The sequence below is a fragment of the Gracilinanus agilis genome, chromosome 3 (assembly GCF_016433145.1).
Source record: "Gracilinanus agilis isolate LMUSP501 chromosome 3, AgileGrace, whole genome shotgun sequence".
In the NCBI taxonomy this organism is placed as follows: Eukaryota; Metazoa; Chordata; class Mammalia; order Didelphimorphia; family Didelphidae; genus Gracilinanus; species Gracilinanus agilis.
The window spans coordinates 612,716,940-612,738,987 of NC_058132.1; the positions used below are offsets into that span (position 1 = coordinate 612,716,940).

General features: G+C 40.6%; 1 protein-coding gene across 1 annotated transcript in view; it reads left to right on the plus strand.

Annotated features, from left to right (window-relative positions):
- Positions 1 to 18,744, plus strand: part of XRCC5 (X-ray repair cross complementing 5) — a 139,972-nt gene extending 121,228 nt beyond the window's left edge. The window contains exons 19-21 of the mRNA XM_044670741.1: positions 1,081 to 1,148; positions 17,436 to 17,507; positions 18,344 to 18,744. Of these exons, the coding sequence (XP_044526676.1) occupies positions 1,081 to 1,148; positions 17,436 to 17,507; positions 18,344 to 18,358 (155 nt within the window). The 3' untranslated portion in view covers positions 18,359 to 18,744. The remainder of the gene's footprint in view (positions 1 to 1,080; positions 1,149 to 17,435; positions 17,508 to 18,343) is intronic.
- Positions 18,745 to 22,048: the final 3,304 nt, after the last annotated feature.

Consider the following 22,048-nt stretch of genomic DNA (forward strand, 5'->3'; position numbering starts at 1 on the left):
ACAAATACAACCTCGTTTTATCCTCACAACAATCCTGAGACATAGGTGCTATTATCCCCATTTTAGAAATAAAGAAACTGAGACAGATAGGTAAAATGACTTGCCCAGGATCCTACAGCTAGTAAATGTCTCAAACTGTATTTGAATTCCAGTCTTCTTGACTCTTACATGCCTTTAATAATAATAGCTAGCTTTTATATAGTGTTTTAAGGTTTGCAAAGGACTTACAATATGATGTAATTTGAGAATATGAGTATTATCTCATTTGAAATCTCATCATCTCATTAGTATGTAGATCAACTGTGTGTCTTTGCACTTGACCCTAGATACCATAGATATATTTGTCATATGCTTACAGAAAGTTGGGTCCAGGATGAACTCAAACAGAAACTATTTGACTCTTTGATCTTCTGAGAGCAGCCATTTTCTTGAAATAAGAAACATAATCATTACCATTCCTAGGAACAAATGGATTAAACCAATGTCCTTCAGAGAGTACCTACTATATCAGTGATTCCCAAAGTGGGTGCCACCACCCCCTGGTGGGGCTGCAGTGATCCGGGGGGGGCGGGGGTGCATTTATTTTTTCTATTAATTGCTATTACAATTTTTAAAAAATTCATTTCCAGGGGGCTCAGTAATATTTTTTCTGGAAAGGGGGTGTTAGGCCAAAAAAGTTTGGGAACCGCTGCACTACATCAACCACTTAAGAATGGAGAAAATCAAGGTAAGACTAAGAATTGAGGGAGAGGTCTTCTCCATCTGAATTAATCTCACCAAGCTAAGTTGATCTGTGTAACTAGAACAGGTATACAAAAGTTCATGTGAGACATGGGTATTTTCTTTTGACCTCCTGCCTTTTTTATGACAATGCTAAGCAAGATTTCCAGAGTATGCACTGTATATAAAAAACACTGTACAAGATAGATGACCCTAGTCAAAGGTTTTCTAATCCTAGGGTCCCTTGGCATTGTCATCATCATCATCATTATTAAAAATAATAGCTCCAAGTCTGGCAGGGGACAGAGGACAGGAGGACCTTTTAACTCCTGAGACTTAACTATATGACTTGATTTTTAGATGGAATTTCTCTGATCACAAAAGACGAAGCTCCAGGAAGCTCTGTAACAGCTGAGGAAGCCAAAAAGGTATGCATAGATCAATGTATCTTTGGTTGCTGGATGATTACAAGGAATAACATTCAAGAGAAGGGGCTTCTTTAACAAAATAAAATTTTAGACTACACAGTATTTTTCTTCTTCAGTAAGCTAGTAGGTGCTCAAAAGTTCTAAAGTTCCCATAGGAGAACTATGTTGTCTCTTAAAACTTTTTTTTGAACCCTTACCTTCCATCTTAGAATCAATACTGTGTATTGGTTCCAAGGCAGAAGAGTGGTAAGGTCTAGGCAATGGGGGTTAAGTGACTTGCACAGGGTCACACAGCTGGGAAGTGTCTGAGACTAGATTTGAACCCAGGACCCCCCATCTCTAAGCCTGGTTCTCAGTCCACTGAGCCACCCAGCTGCCCCATTAAAACTCTTTAATATTTATTGTTGAAGTCAAAAAGCCCAATATGACCAGACCAGGAACTTTTAGTTGAAGCCTTAGCCATGACCCTGATGAAAGTAGTGGAAACTATTTAAGCTCTTCTTATAAAAAACAAAAAAAAAATCTCACTAACTGAAATTTGTTTTCTCACCCCCTACTCTCTCCCCAAGAGCTTCATTGGAAATAACATCAGTGGCAACACTGGTTTTAATTGTTCTTCCCCATCCCCACCAATTGAAACTATTCCTTTTGAGGGGCTATTTGCAGAAATAATGTGCCTCATCTCTGAAGAAACTCATATGACTAATTAGCATGGTCATTTGCAAACAGTTTTTCTAGTTAAGGAATTGCCAAGCTATGTAGTTTACTTTGTTGTGCTTTTTAAAAAAAATTTTTATTAGCCCCCAATTACATGTAAAAATAATTTTAATATTCATTTAAAATTTTTTTTGAGTTCCAAATTCTCTCCCTCCTTCCCTCCTTCCCTTCCTTACTCCCTGAGATAATAGATTTTGCTTGTGCAGTCATATAAAATATCTTTCTATATTGTCATTTTGTGATAGACATCTCAAATTTTTAAAAAGGAAGAAAGCAAAATATAGTACATTTAAGTTTGCATCCAGACTTCATCAATTCTTTCTCAGAGGGCAGATGGCATTTTTCCTCATGAGACTCTGGGATTGTCTTGGATCACTGCATTGCTGAGAATAGCTCGAACATTTCATCAAAAAATATTGCTATCACTAAGTACAATGTTTTTCTGGTTCTGCTCACTTCACTTTCCAACAGGTCAGGGAGGTTCTTTCCAGATTTTTCACAATAGTGTTCCATCACAATAAAATACTACAACTTATTCAGCCATTCCCCAATTGGCGACAATTCATCGCTACACAAAAAGTTGCAATAAATGTTTTTTTGTGCAAATAGATCCTTTTCCCCTTTTTTGGATCTGTTTGGGATAGACCTAGTAATGGTATTGCTGGATCAAAGGATATGCACAGTTGTTTTTTTTTTTTTGAAACATGTTGGAGCAATTTTTTTTTCATTTTTTTCCCCTTTTTCACCTCTCCTATTTTTATTTTTTTATTTTTTTCCCCATTTAATAATTTTTATTTTTTAGAAAACTTAACATGGTTACATGATTCATGCTCTTACTTTCCTCTTCACCCCCCCAGCTCCCCTCCCCCCATGGCCAATGCACATTTCCACTGGTTTTAACATGTGTCATTGATCAAGACCTATTTCCAAATTGTTGATAGTTGCATTGGTGTGGTAGTTTCGAGTCTACATCCCCAATCATGTCCGCCTCAACCCATGTGTTGAAGCAGTTGCTTTTCTTCTGTGTTTCCACTCCTGCAGTTCTTCCTCTGAATGTGGATAGCATTCTTTTCCATAAATCCCTCAGAATTGTCCTGGGTCATTGCATTGCTGCTGGTACAGAAGCCCATTACATTCTATTTTACCACAGTATATCGGTCTCTGTGTACAATGTTCTTCTGGCTCTGCTCCTTTCACTCTACATCAGTTCCTGGAGGTCTTTCCAGTTCACATGGAATTCCTCCAGTTTATTATTCCTTTGAGCACAATAGTATTCCATCACCAGCATATACCACAATTTGTTAAGCCATTCCCCAATTGAAGGGCATATCTTCATTTTCCAGTTTTTTTGCCACCACAAAAAGCGCAGCTATAAATATTTTTGTACAAGATATGCACAGTTTTAAGAGCCCTTTGGACATAGTTCCAAATTATTCTCCAGGATGGTTGGATCAGATCATAACTCCACCAACAGTGTAGAAATGACCCATTTTTCCCATATCTTTTGCAATATTTATCATTTTCCTTTTCTGTCATATTGGCTAATCTGATAGGGGTGAGATGGTAGCCATCTTGGAGTTGTTTTAATTTGAATTTCTCTAATCATGAGTGACTTATAGTTATGTGAAAAGGTGGCTTTGTTTTTGTCATCTGAAAACTGCCTGTTCATATCCTTTGACCATTTATCAATTGGAGAATGATTTATAATTTTATAAACTTAGTTCTACTTTGTTGTTCTTTTAAAAATGTAGTTATCTTTTTTCTATCACTTTCATTGCCTAGTATAAAAAATTTTTAAAGAAAAGAAAGGTAATAAAAACTTAAGCAAAATCAACCTATTTATCCACCATATCTAACAGCATACATAGTGTACATTTTAAAGAACGAAGGTGGCATCTGTTTTGTGGAGCTTACAAATGCAGTAGAACTTCCCAAGATCTTCTATGAAGGGAGATACTATTGAAGGATGCCCCGAGGATTACATTCACTTAGTCTACCCACAGTGGGCAGGCTCCTTTAGTGGGCACTTTGGAGAATTTTAGAAGCAAGATCCTCTTTTTGCATAGCCATTCACATTTAATGTTCTTAGATTTTACATTTAAGACCACTGTCCATGGAAATAATCTCTGGCCTTCTTGAAACATGATCTATATTTATTGATCTATTTTTGTTAAGAGCTACTCAGATAAAATAAATCAAGAAAATGGTTAATTAAACAAGTACTATAGAAAATAATTTCAAGCTGCAAGTGTGAGGTTGTGTCCTCACCTAAATTGCCTGAAATCTGCAGAATTTTAAGAAAACATGGAAAATTTTGTTTATCTTTGAATAGAGAAAGAAGGGGCTTAGTACAGTGGACCCAACGGATAGATTGATACAGCAGAACATTTAGTACTAGGAAGATCTTGCACAGATAATTTGTATTTCTGGTATAGCTTTCCCAGGTTTCTCCGTACTTGGTAAAAGAATATTTGCTTTCAGGGATTTTTTGCATTATAATAGGAATATTATGAGGGTCTAAATGGAGAAGTTACCAAGCCAGTTAGAGGGAGAGCCAAAACTAGAATTTGGGACCCCTGACTCCCAAACCATTCCCTTTCCAATATACCACATTGCCTATATGTATCTATAATTCCAGTTACCTTATCTGCATTCAAGCATTTTACCTTCTGGATGTCTCAGAATTCTTTATCAGTGAAGGGGGAAATGGAAGTATAGTGGTTTTATAACTATGAATTTTTTTTCCCAACAAACTTTATTCTTGTTAAAAGTTCACTGACTTTGAAAACCTCATTTGCTGATTTTAGGAGGTGTTAGGTCAGTTAGAGTGAAAGGAAACCAATATATAGGACTAGTAAGGAATACTCAGTGAGACTTTGGTTCATTGGAGGCTCATTCCCTCGAATTTTGCAGGAGATGCATGCTTCATTTTATCTTCAAAGCCAAATTAGAAAAGTAGAATTATTTTTGTCCACCCACACACTTAAAATATTCAATTAAATTCCCTTCAAAGCAAGTGTTGAATTTCATCACTTCCCAAATAATCAATTAAAGGAACATATCTACATAGAGAGATTGCAAGGTATTCCTCACAGTTAATTTTAATTCTTCCTGAGTATTTCATTTAAGTTAATTAAAGAGAACAGTTTCCCAAATTCTTACTTTTAAATATTGATAATTTAAAGAGAAATAATTATTCCAAGAGGTTCATTTTTAATAAAAAAAAATTATAACTTTGCATTCATGTACCCTTCAAAGGGGAACTGACTGCCTTCAGTCTATTCCAGAATTGAAGAATAAATATTTTATACCTTGAGAAGAGAGACAAGATGATGTTCTGGTCACTGCTAAGACATATTGACTCCTTTCTTAATATCCCTTTTAAGCCTGCTATTTCCCATCTAATTTTTTAAGACTCAAGTATCATATTTTATAAAAATAAACTTTCTGATTTTTTCTCTTTTTTATTATTATCACAGCTTGTCAACAAATGGCCTTTCAGCCAACTTTTTGTTTTCACCTGTTGGTATTGTTTAGAATTTCATTAGCATTTAATCTTCAGAAAACTTCGTTTTTTCAGAATTTACAAAAACCTCATTAATTTTCATTTAATTGTTACTTGGAAGCTTCTAATAGAAATATAGTATCCAAAATGAAGCTGATGTACCCCTTGTATACCCAGCCAGACTGCAGTATTCAATTCTGTGTCACATTTTAGGAAAGGCATTGGTAAATTGTAGGAAGATAGACCAAGCTAGTCATAGTACTCAGGATCATCCATATAGAGATCATCTGAAGGAACTATGTATGTTTAGCCTGCAAAAAAGAAGAACTAGAGGTGACATGATAACTACCTCCAAGTATTTAAAGGAATATTACATTTTGCATGATCCTAGAGCAGTGGTTCCCAAATTTTTTTGGCCTACCGACCCCTTTCCAGAAAAAATATTACTTAGCCCCCTGGGAATTAATTTTTTAAAATTTTAATAGCAATTAATAGGAAAGATAAATGCACCTGTGGCCGTCACCGCCTCCCTGGATTGCTGCAGTACCCACCAGGGGGCAGTGGCACCCACTTTGGGAATCACTGTCCTAGAGAGACCCTTTCAGTGTAGTTAAAATTATTCTCCAGAATGGTTGGACACTAGTTTACAACTTTAGCAACAGTGCGTTAATGTTTAATTTTTCCATATATCTCCCTCAACATTTGACATTTCTGTTTTCTCTCATGTTAGCCAATTTGGTAGATGTGAGTGGTATCCCAAAGTTATTTTAAGTTGCATATCTTTAAGCAAGAACTCTTTCATATAATTTTAAATAGCTTTGATTTTTTTCTTCTGAAATCTGCTTTTTCATATCCTTTGACCATTTATCAATTGGGTAATGCCTTGTATTTTTATAAAATTAACCCAGTTCACTAAATATTTTAGAAATTAGGCCTTTATCAGAGATATTATATAATTTTTTCTCCAGTTTCTTGCTATCCTTTTAATCTTGGCTGCATTGGTTTTATTTGTGCAAAACCTTTTTGATTTGGTGATCTTTCTGTGTCTTGTTTGGTCATAAATTCTTCTCTTATCCTTAGATCTGACAGGTAAAATTTTTCATGCCCCTCTGGTTTACTTATACCCTTTAAGTATAAATCATGTATTCATTTTTACCTCATCGTGGTATACTGTGTGACATATTGGTCTCTACCTAGTTTCTGCCAAACACCTTTCTAGTTTTCCCAGCAATTTTTATCAAAAATTATCCAAAAGTTTGGATCTTTGGGTTTATCAAAAAATAAATTAGTATGGTCATTTACTACTGTGTGTTATTTGCCTATTCCATTCCATTGATCCACCACTGTATTTCTTAGCTAGTACTAGACTGTTTTCATGATTAGTGCTTTGTGATATTGTTTGAAATCTACTAGGACAAGCTGCCTTCCTTCACATTTTTTTTATTGTTTTCTTGACTTTTCGGTCTTGCAGGCAAGTTTTGTTATTTTTTCTGGTTAAATAATTTTTTGTAGTTTGGTATAACTCTGAATAAATAAATTATTTTAGGTAGACTTGTCCTTTTTAATATATTTGATTAGGCCAATCCAAAAGCAATTATTATTTTTACATATTCTTAGATCCATCTTCAGTTGTGTGAAATCAATTTTATAATTGTGTATCTCTTGCTGCTGGATTTTGTTGGTAATAAATAGAAATGTTGGTCATTTATGGAGGCTTATTTTATATCCTCCAATTTTGCTGAGGTTAATAGTTTCAACTGTTTTTCTAATTGATTCTCTAAGTATGCCATCATATCATCTGGAAAGAGCAATAGTTTTGTTTCCTCATTGCCTATTCAAAATCCTTAAATTTCTTTTTCTTATTGCTGTAGCTAACATTTCTAATATAGTATTCAATAATAATGATGATAATGGACATCTTGCTTTACCCCTGGTCTCACTGAAAAGGCTTCTCGCTTTTCCCAGTTAAAGATAATTCTTGCTGAGGTTTTCATATAGATACTATTCATCATTTTAAGGAAGGCTCCGCTTATTCCTATACTTTTGAGTGTTTTTAATAGGAATGAGTGTTGCATTTTGTCAAGATTTTTGAAATGATCATATGATTTTTGTTTATGATATGGTCACTTATGCTAATAGTTTTCTTATTATTGAACACAGCCCTATATTTATCTGTTTAAAATCTCACCTAGTCATAATAGATGATCTTGGTGATCTATTGCCATAATCTCCTTGCTTATATTTTATTTAAAATGTTTACATCAATACTCATCAGGGAAATTGTTCTATAGTTTTCTTTCTATGTTTTTGCTCTTCCTGGTTTTAAGTGTCAACCATATTAGTGTCATAAAAGGAATTTAGTAGGCCTCCTTCTTTGCTTATTTTTCTAAATAGTTCATATAATATTGGAATTAGTTATTCTTTAAATGTTGGTAGAATTAATTTGAATCCATCTGGTTGTGGGGATTTTATTCTATGCAACTCATTAATGGTTTGTTCATTTTCTTTTTTAAAGTTAGAATTATTTAAGTATTTTTCCCTCTTCCATTAATTATATGTTAAATAATTTATATAATTTATGCTTTTTAAAATTTTGTCTTGAGTCTTGTTTTGGAAAGTCAAATCTTATATTTAGTTGTGGTCTTTTCATCAGGAATATTTGATTAAATATTTGATTAAAAAATATTTGATATTTCATAAAATATCAAAATTCTATGTGGAAAGATTGTATTTAATTTTGCTGGATATGTATATAGGTTGTAATCCTACCTCCTTTGCCTTCTGGAATATCATATTCCAAGCCTTATGTTCCTTTAATGATGAAGATGCTAAATCTTGTGTGATTCTGACTATGAATCCACAATATTTGGATAGCTTCTTTCTGGCTGTTTGCAAAATTGTCTCCTTGACCTGTGAGCTATGGAATTTGACTAAAATATTCCTGGGATTTGTTTTTTTTTTTAAGAATTGCATTCAGTTGATGATTGGTGGATTCTTGCCATTTCTATTTTACCCTCTGGTTCTAGGATATCAAAGCAATTTTCCTTCATAATTTCTTGAAATATGATGTCTAAACCTTTTTTTTTTTAATTATGCCTTTTAGGTAGTCCAATAATTCTTAAATTACCTCTCATTGATTTATTTTCCTGGTTAGTCATTTTTCCAGTGAGAGTTTATATTTTCTTCTTTTTTTTTTTTTTGTTTCATTCTTTTGACTTTGTTTTTGTTGTTTCTTGATGTCCACTTGCCCAGTTCTAATTTTTAAGGAATTATTTTCTTCATTGAGCGTTTGCTTTTATTTAGTTACTTCTGCTTTTTTAAAGAGTTCTCTTTAGTGAATTTTTGTGCCCTTTTTACCATTTGGCCAATACTGGGTTGTTTTTGTGTGTGTGTGTGTGTATGTGTGTGTCTGTCTGTCTGTCTGTGTCTGTGTCTTCAGTGTTCTCTGGTGTTGCTTTTACCTAGCTATTGATTCTCTTTTCATAATTTTCTTGCATCATTTTCATTTTTTTTTTCAATTTTTCCTCTACCTTATTTGATTTTTAAAAATCCTTTTAAGGTTCTTCCAGGAGTTCTTGTTGGACTTGTGTCCAGTTCACTTTTTTTTTCCTTTGATGCTTTGCTTGTAGCCTTTTTTACATTATTGTCTTCATCTTCTGAGTTTGTGTCTTAATCTTCCCTCTCACTATAGGAGCATTTTATGATCAGGTTCTCTTTTTTTGCTCATTTTTTCCCCCGCCTAATTCTTAATGTTAAAGTTGGGCTCTGCTTCTGGGCTAGGGCTAAGGAGGACTGTCCCAAGCTTCAGGCTTTTCTTATTGTTGTTTTCAGAACTAGTTCTGAAGATATGTACGTTTTTGGAACTTTTATGATGGTACAATCTGGGGAGAGTTCTGGTCGCTGCTCTCCTGCTCTGGGCTTTGGTCTTCTTGCTCTCTTAAAGCCACATATGCCAATGCTTCTCTTGGTCCTGGAGCTGTGAATCAGGCCCTTCCTCCCCCAAAACTACCAGTGTTGGTGTTCTACCTCGAATCCAAGACCAAGGGCCTCTGGTCTCCTTCACCTGGAACCATGTGTGGGAGCTGCTGTGTTGAAAATGTATCACACGAGTACAAAAACTCCAAGCTAAATAGTTTATTGAAAGGAGACCAAACTCCCAATAAAGTTGTTCAAGATCAAGACCAGAGACCCGGAGCCTCAGGAGACATGGATGGCCTCCTGTCATAAAAGACAGACTGACTACAACATTTTTCACATGGACAGATTGTGCAAGTGCTGAGGAAGCCCAAAAGTGTATTTTTAAGAAAATCACGATGGGGAATAACTTTATCTGTTATTACCCATCTCTTCAGTAAGGGCTCAGGAGCTAATGTTTCTTCTGCTGACCACTAGGAGTCAGCAGTGACATGAAGAAATGTGTGACTGACATTTTCACCCTGACATCCATTCGGACCCAGGAGCAGCAAGATTTGATACCGTCCTTAAACTGTATTTTTCTTTAGCTGTTGTGTGCAGATGCAAAGCATGGAATCCCTGCAAAGGTACAGGGAGAGCCTCACCCAGAATTCCAGGGGACCCCCTTGGAGAACTTTGGGTGAGGGGCAGTTGAGAAGGGTTGGAGACAACTTGAGGGGCAGTTGAGAAGGGTTGGAGACAACTTGAGGGGCAATTGAGAAGGGTTGGAGACAACTTGAGGGGCAGTTGAGAAGGGTTGGAGACAAAGGGCAGTTGAGAAGGGTTGGAGACAATTGTCTCCAACCCTTCTCAACTGCCCCTCACCCAAAGTTCTCCAAGGGGGACCCCTGGAATTCTGGGTGAGGCTCTCCCTGTACCTTTGCAGGGATTCCATGCTTTGCATCTGCACACAACATAGCTCATGTTTATAATTCAAATGAAGCAAACTATTACCTATTAGAATCATAAAGGATAATCCTAAAAGGCCGCCACTGGTTGGAAGTGGGGGAATGGGTGGCAGTTGGTGCGAGTCTTCTGACTTCGGCCACTCGCCCTAGTGGGGGCAGCAGAGAGCTCTTAGAGCCACTGCCTCAAGCACCTCTTGGCCCCGCCCCCCAGCTCCCTTCCCAACGTGGGGTGGGGCTCATCCCGGAGCTCTGTTTCAGGCTGGTTCTAGAGGTTTTTGTAGGGGTGTTTGGAGAGTTCCGCGGCTGCTAATCCACAGTGTCAGCTACGGTCCCCCCCTGCAGATTCCACCATGGCATCTAGTTGTGTCCCCTGAAGCCAGGAAGAACCAGTTTAATCTTTCCATAAGGGAGCCCCGCCATTGCCTTGTGACGGCTGCCAGATCCCCGCGGACTCCTCTGCTGAAAGCGAGCCCGGCAGCTCGGCAGCGCAGGAGCCAGAGGGCTACCGGGAGGGGCAGGAAGAGCAGATCCTGGCCAGAGCGGGCCGAGCTCCGCGCTCTGGCCGAGCCCCTTCCGCCTCTCTGTAAAACAGGGACAAGAATCAAACCCAGTCTGCAGAGTAGCTGAGAGGATCAGACCGTATAGTGCGTGCTAGGAGTACAGGAAGAGAGAGCGCCGCCCCCCCCCCCCCCCCACAGGGACCAGAGGGGGAGGCTGCAGGCTAGAGCCTTGTGGATGTGCCCACAGAGCAGGGAGCCTGGGGGGGGGGGGGAGGGGGGAGACCATGGGCTTGGAGGAGAGTGTTCTCTGGCTTTATCAGCCCAGTAACCTGGTGAAGTGGCTGTTGTTCCTCGTCCCCTTTTTACATTTGAGACAGTCCCTAGGGACTCTGCCAGGGTCACACAACCACTTCTGTGTAAGGGCCTGAGGCAAGATTTGAACTCAAGTCTTCTTGACTCCAAGGGCCCCTCCTTGACCCAGTAAAGAGAGGATAACTGAGGCTACACACCGAGGTAGCTAGGAAGAATCTCAGGATGGCACCCTAGACAGAAATGGGGAACTCGGGTCAAGGCTGGGGCTGTGGGGGCAGTGGGGCAGCCCCCCAGCAAACTCCCAGAGCCAAGGGGACTTCCATGAGGACAAAGAGAATCCCCTTTCTCCAAGAGCTGCGGGATGGGGGTAGGGGAAAAGGATGTGCAAACGTGTGCACAGACGAGCCACATCCAGGATAGAGGCTGCAAATAATTCAAATAATTAGCTAGAATGAGAGGGGCTGGCAGGAGCCTGGACAAGCTGGGGCTTTGGCTGGCCGCTGATGGGAGCCGCGGGCATCACTGGCTGGAGTGGGGAGGGAAAGCATTGCAGGCATGGAGGGACTAGAGACAGTTCTGGGAGCTGAGAGACGAAGGGCTTGTTTATGGAAGTGCTGGGAGGCTATTGTCTCTGTCCTGGAGAGGATGTGTGGCAGGGAGGCCTAAGAAGTCCGGAAGGGCAGGAGGGCCCGGCTTAGGAAGGGTTTTGAAGACCAAACAGGGTTTTTTGTATTTGATCCTGGAGGTGGGCCGGGAGGGTGCCGTGATCAGACCTGCCCTTTAGGAAGATCCGTTCGGTGGCTAAATGGAGACAGGAGGTGAGCAGACCCACCAGCAGGCAGTTGCCCAGGTCCAGGCGGGCAGTGATGAGAGCCCACACCAGGGCCCTGGTGACTGTGGCAGAGAGAAGGGGGTACCTGCCAAGATGGGTAACTGTCAGTGTTTGGGGGAATCACAACTGTGGCTCATGGCCTCATGATTATTTGCTGAAGGTGTCATAAAAATCATACTTTATGCACTCAGCTTCTCCTGACGTGTCTGCTCTTTTCCTAGCAGCAGGGGACCATGGACATTTTTAAATAGCCACCAAGCTGTTTGGACCTCTTGGAGCCCCAGTTTTCTTACCTGTAAAAGAGAATGTTGAACTAGCTGCTCTTTTCCTGCCTCTGTACCTTGTTATCTTCTAAATGTGAAAAAAAGTAAACATCAAGTTCAATGACAGAAAAGGGTTCAAAGCTGGGGAGCTTTGGAGGAAGTAAATGGGGTCTTGCAGAGCAAGCAGGGGCAATGAAAGTAGAAATCCACCGGAGGCAGCAAAAAGCCCCAGAACTGGGCCTCTAATCTGTGTCTCCAAATAGGAGCTTGAAAATAGCCCCAACCAGAGAGGCACTGATGGCAGCCTCTGCCAGATTCCCTTAGAGTTCATTGGTAAAAAATGCAGAGCAGAGAGGGATTAAGCAGTGTTTCCCTCCTGCTTTGTTGCTGTCTTAGGTGCTGGAAGCCTCAGCTAGTTCTGTTCATCTCTTGTATCCATCCGAGCTGCAGTAGAGGGCAGCAGCTTTGATTAGAGTGGACATTGAGGCCTGAGAAAGCAGCAGACTCCTGGCCATTGGCTATTGCGGTACGTGCGGCCCCCCTGCTCCCTTCCCCCCTCCCCAGATGCAGTGGCACTAAGCAGGCCTGACACAGGCAGCAGAGTGGGCAGGTTTGTTCTGGGCTTGTCTGCCGTTGCAAATCATTTTCTCTGGAAGCTCTTGGCCTGCTTCTCTGCCACACGACCTCTCTGGTGAAATGATGACCCATAGATGTCATGAATAAAACTGTTCACGGCTAATCATAAAGCAGAATGTATGTGAGCACAGTGTCCTTCAGAACACATCAGAACCCATAAGAACATCCTGATGGAGACTCATGCTTCCAGTAGCCACTGTCTGAGTAGCAAACCATGGTCAGCTCAGCTTTGTTTTCCAGTTTTAGAGAATCTTAGGCCTGGGTGGTAACTTGGATTTCTATCTTTAGATAGATCTTCCTTGGCCTCTAAATAAGACTGCATTCCCACCAAGGTTGAAAGCTGTCTGTTCTTCTCTTAGAAGGGGAAACTGCATCTTTTTTTTAATAACAAGACTAATTGGGAGAAAGGAAGTGGTACCGGTGTGGGTGATCTCCAAAAATAAGAAGAGGTCCTCTGCCAATCCTTTACTTTGTGAGTCTATCACAAATGAGCAGAGACAAGAGTTGACTTTTATTCCATTGTACTATGCTCAGATTATCTGTTCCTTTTATTGAGAAAACAGGCCATCACTATCTTCTCTGCTAGGACTGTATCTTCCCCATCCCTGTGCAGACTAGAAATTACTGGCAGTTAAGAACTTGGAGGATGGGGAATGATATGTTGAAGATATCAGCTTTGCCAGAGGCTTTGGGGAGGATAATGGATGGCAGCTTAGCTTTTAGACATAATTTGCTTACGCAGAAATGCAAAGCAGATCTTGTCAGAAAAATCAATTGCAGATGTTCAGTGCTTGATGGAAATGAAGCTTTCTGTTTGCTGCTGTGAACTTCTCCCTGGAAAATTAGCCAGGGCTCCAAGATAAGTCACTCCTATTGAATTTTATGTATGAGGGTCATTCTGAACAAAATCTTGCTTTAAGATCCATTGTTGAATTTCACTTGGGGCTGACTTCACTGTTTGGGAGGAGACTAGGAAATGGAGCTTTGAAAGGCTAGCAGTGTCAAAGTCCACAACATTTTTGGATTTCTCAATTAGCATTTTTAAATCCCCTATTCTATGCCTAGCAGCCAAGTGGATGAGGAAGTTATAAGAGACACAAAACCTACCCATGTGAAATTTATGATTTGGGAAGATAATGAATCCAAAACCAAGATGTCTGAACTGACCTGGTGCCTTAGGTACCACACATTTATGGCCTCACTGAGGTAGTTGTAGTTGTTTGGTAGTGGTAGTTGCTTTTTCTCTGTCTCTGTTGTGTTTCTTCTCCCTTTTAGCTAAACATTTCTGATGCAGGTTAATGATAGTGAGTGGGAGAGGAAGAACAGAAAAAAGATGTGTCCTTAAAAGCAATGAGCTTAAAGAGAGTAAATAAAAATGTTAATTTAGAAATTACAGAGCAGCTCACATGGTCAGGTATATTAAGTAGTGAATGTTTGTCCCTCTTATTTCATTCACCTGGATGGGACCTTTGGGAAATCCTAATCACAATTTTAAATGGGATTAAGAATATAATACTGAACCAGCATTTCTTTGACTTTAAATACTGTCCCTAGTCCCACTAGTTCCCAATCTCAAATCAAGACCTGAGTGAGTAGTGGCTTCAGAGGTTCCTCCTAAAAAGAAGACTATTCTCTAATCTTGCAGCCAGACTTGTCAAAGGAGGGGTGTCAGTGTTAGGTTGAAAGAAAGGCTGGCTCAGGGACTAGTATCTTCTATAGGCATAATGGCAGCTTGACTGAACTTATAATTTCTTCTCCTCCGCCACTCCCCAACAGCAGCATCCTAACAGTGTGCCAGATGATCACCAACTTCTTGTTGCTCTTTTGCTCTCTCTCTGGCTTCCCAGAAAGCATAGGTTAGTAGTGGGGTAGGAGAGGGAGGAAATAGGGGAGAAGAGTACAGTCAAGAAGCCTTGAAAGATGCTAGAGTACAGAGCAGCCTAAAAGCCTGTTTTTTATTTTGCTTTGCTTTGCCCCACATATTTGCTACTTACTTTAGGCTTATTTTTTTAGACTTTAGGGTTGCAAAACCTCAGTGACATCCAATTTAAGTGTCAAAGCAAAATAAGATCGGGAGCCAGTATCTTATAAAAACAGACAATAAAGATCCATGTGAGCAGTTTGTGCTATATTTTGATGCTAGAAGGCAGAGGTAACATTTTTGTTCTGTTCCCAACTTTTATAAAGCCCCACAAAACCTTTTGAAAGAAGGAGACTTTCACGCATCTGCAGCTGAACAAGAAATCTAGGTTTGACATGGATTTTCCCCCTCATTTTGTGTGGAAACAACTGTATAAGAATAGGGCAGGATGGGGAAGTAATCTCGCTAAATTAATTTTCTGTGTACACTATTGAGAAGAATGAGTCACAAAGAGAGTAGGGCTTTTTCCCTCTGCCCCTTTCTTTCTGTGTGGGGGTAAAAAAACCAACTGCTGAAGATACACCAGTACTTTTCCACCCTCTTAAATTATGTAAAATTGAATATTCACTGTGCTACTAGATCACCTCACAGAATTGTGGCAATATATATGATGAAATAGCTCTTAGTGCAGTTATCTTGCAGCCTTAGAGAAGAAAGACATGATGAATAAACAGAGATGGTCAGGTCACTACCATAGCCCTGACCAGTTCCTTCCCTTTGTAGTTCTCTGTCTCATTACTGTGCCTTGGTCTGCCCCAGTACTTCTGATTTTCATTCTCTCTGTCTCTCTCAAATATTCATACTTTTAATTTCTTTTAGGAATGAAATGGAAAAATAGTTGTGTCTCTGTCTGATCTTGTAGGAATCCTAGGAGGATTCCTTCTAAGCATTCTCTCTCTCTTTCTCTCTCTCTCTCATATCAGAATGTTTTTAAAAACCAAGTTCATGGTCCCTAAGTTAAGAACTCCCTCTGAAGATGTTATGTTGTCCATCCTCCAGCATCTTAATAATTGCAGCCACTTTACCAGCACACACATACCTAATGATAATCCCTAACTGAAAACTGTCCAGACAAGGAAATTACCAAGTTCTCATTCTTATTTTTCATATCTTTCAGAGGATCATAGATTTAAAGCTGAAAGAATTGGGTAGGTAATCTAGTCCAACTCCTTAATTTTACAGATAGGAAATTTAGTTGCAAGGTGAGGTGAGGTGACTTGTGCAAGGTAATAGAGGTGGTAAGTATCAAAGGTAAAATTTAGAACTCCAAAGCCAGCACTTTTTCCATCACATCTATCTCCCTTTTATCATACCAGAATAAAGATGAAGAATGTGTGACCTCTACCTTGTATGACAATCCATCAGAGACTTGAAGAACATCCCTTCAGAAGAGCTCAGACCAAATTTTTTACTTTTTTTCCACATTCCTCAGAATATTACTCAAGTTGAAGTTATGAGTACTTTCTCTGGAAAGTGGAAAATGAAATAGGGGAGAGGTCAAGAGAATTGCCATGGGAAGCTACCAGGTTAAGGATTAGAACTCAGGCCATAATGAGCCTCCCAAAGGCCAAAGGTGTTCACATTGTTCCGTACAGTTTTGGAATCTCCACTCTACAACTCCACATACCTCCAGTACATATGTACAATTATGGATATGCCATGCTGCACAAGTCTTATTTTCTTATATTGCCCATTCTTTGCAAATTTATATGTGAACAAATCAAGTTCACAGGCATTAAGTGCTACTATGTGCTAGACACTATACTAAGTGCTAAGAATACAAAAAGAAACAAAATCAATCCTTGCTTTCAGAAATCTTGTGGTCTTAATGAGGAAGACAACATGAAATCAACTCTGTACAAACAGAGTTTATACAGAATAAATCGGAGATTATCAGTTGAAGGAAGGCACTGAGATTGGACTTTTTGTAGAAGATGGAACTTTAGCTGACATTTGAAGGAAGCCAGAAAAGCCAAGAGGTGGAGATGAGAAAAGAGAATATTGTAGGCATGGAAGACAGCCAGGGAAAATGTGAGGAACAGCAAGGAGGACGGTGGCCCTGGATCCCAGAATGGAGGAGAATAAGCTGTAAGCAGACTGGAAAGAGGCAGGAAGGGGCCAAACAGAAGTTTTATATTGGATCCTAAAGTTGATGGAGATGACAGAAAAGTGCTTTTGGGAAATTACTGACAGCTGAGTGGAGGATAAATTGGAGTTGGGAGAGACTAGAGGCAGGCCAGCCCACAGCTGGCCAGTGTAGTGACCCAGGCATGAGGCGATAGAGGTCTGTACTAAGGTGATGGAGTGGCAGAGGAAAGAGACTTAAGTGAGGTGTGTGTGTGTGAGAGACAGAGAGAGAGAGAGACAGAGATTTCCCATTAGACTCTTAAGGCCTTCAAAGGCAAGGAGTGTTGATACAGTGCCTAGGTAGTGTTCTTTGAACCCAAAGGTCCTCAATAAATGTTGTTGACTGACTTAACAGTTGCCTTTTATCACTGAGTCTATTCCCCAAGGACTCCTCTACTTACCTCAGTGCACGCTATAGAATCCCAGATAACTCTCAAAATCCTCAGTTCCATGGGGAGCAGACAGGTCAAGACAATCCTATTCCTCTTCTGAATCCTTTAAAAGGAGGTTTTGTTAGAGCAGGTATTTTGGAATATATGAAGAGAAGCAGAACTCTTCTGTACAGCCAGAGAGAGAAACGTTTCATTAATTTGATTAATTTTATATCCACAGTTTCTGGCCCCAAAGGAAAAACCAGCCGCAGTCCTGGATATAGCTGAGGAAGGAGGAGATGTGGATGATTTGGTAAGTATTGGAAACATAGACTGGGCACTTGGGTAACTGAAACCACATCAGCTGTGAAGACAGCCAGGGAAGCAGTTTGTCAGACTTCTTTCTTCTTCACAATAGAGTCCCTACATGATTTCCTCAGGTCCATTATGAATTTAATCAGATAGGTAATTTCATAATGGCAAGTGCTGGGTTCTGTGGTTTTGCTTCTGTTGTTTACAAAAATTAATCCTCCCTTTTGAAGAGCTAAAAAGAGAGCCAGGGAGGCTATTCCTTTGATAACAAAATGGGATCATTTACTAAAATTGCACTTAACCAAAAAACGAGATATACAGCATAGCAATTTGTGTGGGTTTACAAATAAAAACCATTTTTAAAAGCCTAATTTTTAACTGTTCTCAAAAAGCCCAATACATACAAATAAGACCCAGGAATTTGAGGATTTCCAGACTGTATTATTCCCCATTGTTGATCACTGAAAGTGCTAAAGCATTGATGGTTGTGTCTCTAGCTTTCCAGTCTGAAAATCTCCTTCCTTTAAACCTTTAGCAACAGCTACCTGCTGACGTTGGCATATTGTGATTTCAGTTTCCATCCTGAGAAGCTCTCTCTGGGCTCTATAATGAAGCGATTCCACCACACAAGTTTCTCACAGGTGTGAAGTTATTTAAGGCTTTCAGGAGACTCTGTATGTGCATATGGGCGTTGTGTGTACTACGTTTGCTGACCGTTTTTAGGAAGCTGTTCCTATCTGGCATCTATTCCGCTTTCTCATACCTCCCTGGTTCACGGCAACACCAGCAGGAATGGTGGCGTGGCTCATTTCCAAACACTTTCTTGTTTTTTTGCAGCTGGACATGATGTAGGCCATGGAAGAAACGAAGACTGTGAGCATAGAAGAGCGTTGTGTTGGCTGCAGGTTCCAGGGATGATCCTGGAAAGGATCCTCTGGGGGAGGCCACCAGGGAGCCGTTCCAAGAGGGAGCTGCCTGTGATCCCAGGCCAGAGGCTGAACTACAAACCAATATTTTCTATATGAGTCATTGAGTTATTTTCTTAAGCTACAGAAAATGTACCTGTGCACATGATACATGCATACAGAGAGGCGCCGCCGATTCTCATCTCAGGGTTTTGATCTTTATCGTTGTCTCTGCTAACTGGAACGTTATTTCTAGGTGAGCAGATTCCATTGTGAGTGCTCCGTGTGTGTATTGTTGTTGTTTGGACAACCAAAATAAAGTCTTTTCCCTCAGCTGCTCCTCGTGTCTCTCTCCTGAGGCACACACAACCTCCAGGAAGCTTTGGCAATCTCTGCCTAGGGGGGAAGGCTCTGAAGGGTGACTGACCTTCCTGGCTTTGGTCATAATGAGATTTATTTACTGTGACGCAGGAATCTGGGCTCGAAAAGCATGAGTGCAAACTGGTCCCCTCGGAGGTCCCTGGGCCTCAGTCTCTCATTTCATCCTCTTTGCAGATGAAGAAGCTGAGGCTCAGGGAGCCCAAGGGATTTGCCTGAGGTCATGAGGCAGAAACCAAAAGTCGGGTCTCCTGACAGCAAGTGCTAAAATTCTAAAAGACTGGCTCCAGCCCCACTTATGGACCTCAGCTCATCCCTGACGCTCTTTTCCATGAAAGAAAGAAGGGTTCCTTTCTTGAAACATTTATCAAACAAAAAATTGCTCATTTTTTCAGACTCAGAAGATCTAAGTTCAAATCCTTGCCCTACAACTTACCAGTGTTACGAATAAAATTGACATAGATACATTCAATAATATTAATGGTTTATTATAACCCATATTGTAATTAAACCACGTGCCTGCTAAGATCTAATCCGAATTGCCCGCCATTCCCTTCTGTCCACCTGGCTGCTTCGTAGGAAAGAGAGCGAGCGTCGCCATCAAGTTCTCTCTGTTAAGCGTCTCCTTTCCTTGGCTCACATCACCACGGGGAATCGTGGGAAACGTCGTTTTCAAGTCTCCTAAACGTCCACAGGAAGTTTATATCACAGACCTCAAAATCAGTTCGAGGGTCCCCAAATTTCCAGTATCACAGCAGGAAGTCACTGACTCCTGTGGCCCCCCCGGGATCCCTCACAGACTTTACCCGGCCCTCCCCAAGCTCCGGAGTCCCGTCCGCAGGCCCAGGGCTCTGTCAGAGATCTCCGCACTCGAGGCCTCGGACTCCACGTAAAATCGCTCCAGGCTCTAATTCCTACTACAGGTAAGCCAAAGCGACAGGAGAGCCCCCGACACTAACGGCAAATGTGTTCTGTCGCTTTTTCAGCCTTCCTCTCGCGCCTGCTCCCTGCCGAGAGTCTGCTCCTCGGCCTCTGGGTGAGCCTCACTTTCCTGAGAGAAGGGAATGACGGGAGTCACTGCGTGTGCACTTTCCCTCTTGTCTTCCCTCCTCCGGACGCGGCTTAGCAGCAGCGTCCTTCTGCCCCGAAATCTGCGCTCCTTCTGTGGATGGCCACAATCGACTAGTGCTGTGCTGAGAAAGTAGGAGGTCTTTACAGTCATTGAAAATTAGACTCCAAAAGAGGATGTCAGGATGACTTTGAGGAGAATAAGCAGTTCCATTTGGACCTCTAGGCCATTTTGCTGATGTTTGGAACACATTATTGACATATGATTTACAGTTGCCTTTATGAAGAAAATACCAAGGGAAAGATGCTATTGCCTAACTGATTATATAGTTTCTGCTGCACATCTGTATTTTTACGGAACCTGAAAATTTTCTTACACTTTAAAAATTCTAGACTGCTAAAGAGGAGACTTTGCAAACATAGTTCCTGCAAGCAGAGGCACATGCTGCCTTTCTTCTACAACAGTGTGAATTCCCAAATGGAGTAAGCCTCCATGTTCAATTTACCATTTATTAAGCTCCATCTATGAGCAAAAGAGCGTATATTCTACTGGAGTATACAAATGTGTAAATAGATAAGTAAATAAAAGGTAATTTAGAGAGAGACAGAGACTGAGGATGAGAGGGAGAAAGAAAACACTAACAACTCGGGGGGTGGGGGTGGGGGATAAAGGAGCTGATATCTGAAATGGGCCTTGAAAGAAATAAAGGATTCCAGTAGGTATTGAGGTGGGAGTGTATTCTAGACAAAAAATGGCTTGTATAAAATGTTAAATTTGGGGCCAGAACCTTCAGAACTTGACCATTCCATCTTAGAATTCATGATAGGTAAAATGTACACTAGATTTTTGAATGGTTACTTTCAAAGGGTTCTGAGAGAAGATAGGAGCCCATTTTCTAAAATTCTACAGGAGAGGTAGGGAATTCTCAACAAATACTAAAAACAAAGGAACAATTATTATGAGGAGAAAAGAGGAAGAGCTTGTCTAGACAGCAATGTAGAGAGATGCACATTCAATTCAGGAATCAATAGATTTTTTTTTGGCAGGGGACATAGGTTTTCCTTTATACAAGGAACTCTCTAAAACTTTCTCTGTCAATACAAGTCAGCACCAGCTTTTCATCTTACAGCCTTAGAAAGTTGCCTGGACTCACCAGGAGTCACACAGGCATATATGCCAGGTTTCTGGGGCTAATAAAAGGACTAGAGTCACCAGTACTCTCAGTGAGCAGTGATGGGATCATTGCCCCGGAGCCACTGAAACACAAAAGCAGAAGCCAACACACAGCCTCCTTAGAGTCCGGTGCCATTCAGTGAAGGCTATGACACTGCAGTGAGGAACTGTACCTGGGGCTGGATCTGGGCTGGCTGGGGAGGGAATTCTCAGAGTAAGTGCTGCTCTTGGTGCCTTCAGTTACTCCCAGGTGAAGGACACCCTCTCCAAGCCTCTAAGCATCCCTCTGGTCTTGAGCCGGCCTTTCCCATGCCAACCCAAGTCCTGAGTCTGAGCAGAGGGCAGCACTGGGTTTCAGGCTGAGCTGCTCCTACTTACATGGTGAAAAGTGCTTGCTGCTGCTGTCAGTCCTTCTCTTGGAGGCCACTTGCAATTTTTAATTGTTCAACATCTACAAGTGCTTCAACTCATGTACAATCTTCTCTGAGTATTAATTGGCCAGAGCACATGCGTCTGGATTGCAGGCAGGCAGTCTGTTCTGTCCTCATGTTTGATCTTAATGGCCTCAGGTGTTTTAGTCACCTATTTGAGGGAAAACCTGTGCTGAGCTGGTTGTCCTAATATACAGTCAGTAATATTAGAGGTTTGTTATCTCAAAATGGGCAGTCTACTCAGCTTGGATACTAAAGTATAATAAGAATGACCTTGGAAGGAACTACTGTCATCTTCGAGTTGGAGAGGTACTGAACAAAACGTTTTACAGGAGTTAGAAGAAAAGGGAAACAAATCTGTTGTACTTTTGACGTACAAATTTATGAGGCAATGCTTCAAAGAAACCTAAACATGCAAGCAAAAAAGATGATAATAAATCATATACAATACAAAACTTTCTTGTTGGGAAAAGAGCTTCCCCAAAGGCTGTTGCCATTTGTAGTTTACAGTTGAAAATAAGTAATAACTGTGTAGGGTTGTGTATGTGTTGCCTGTATAGGTTTTGTTTTATCCATATAAACTTGT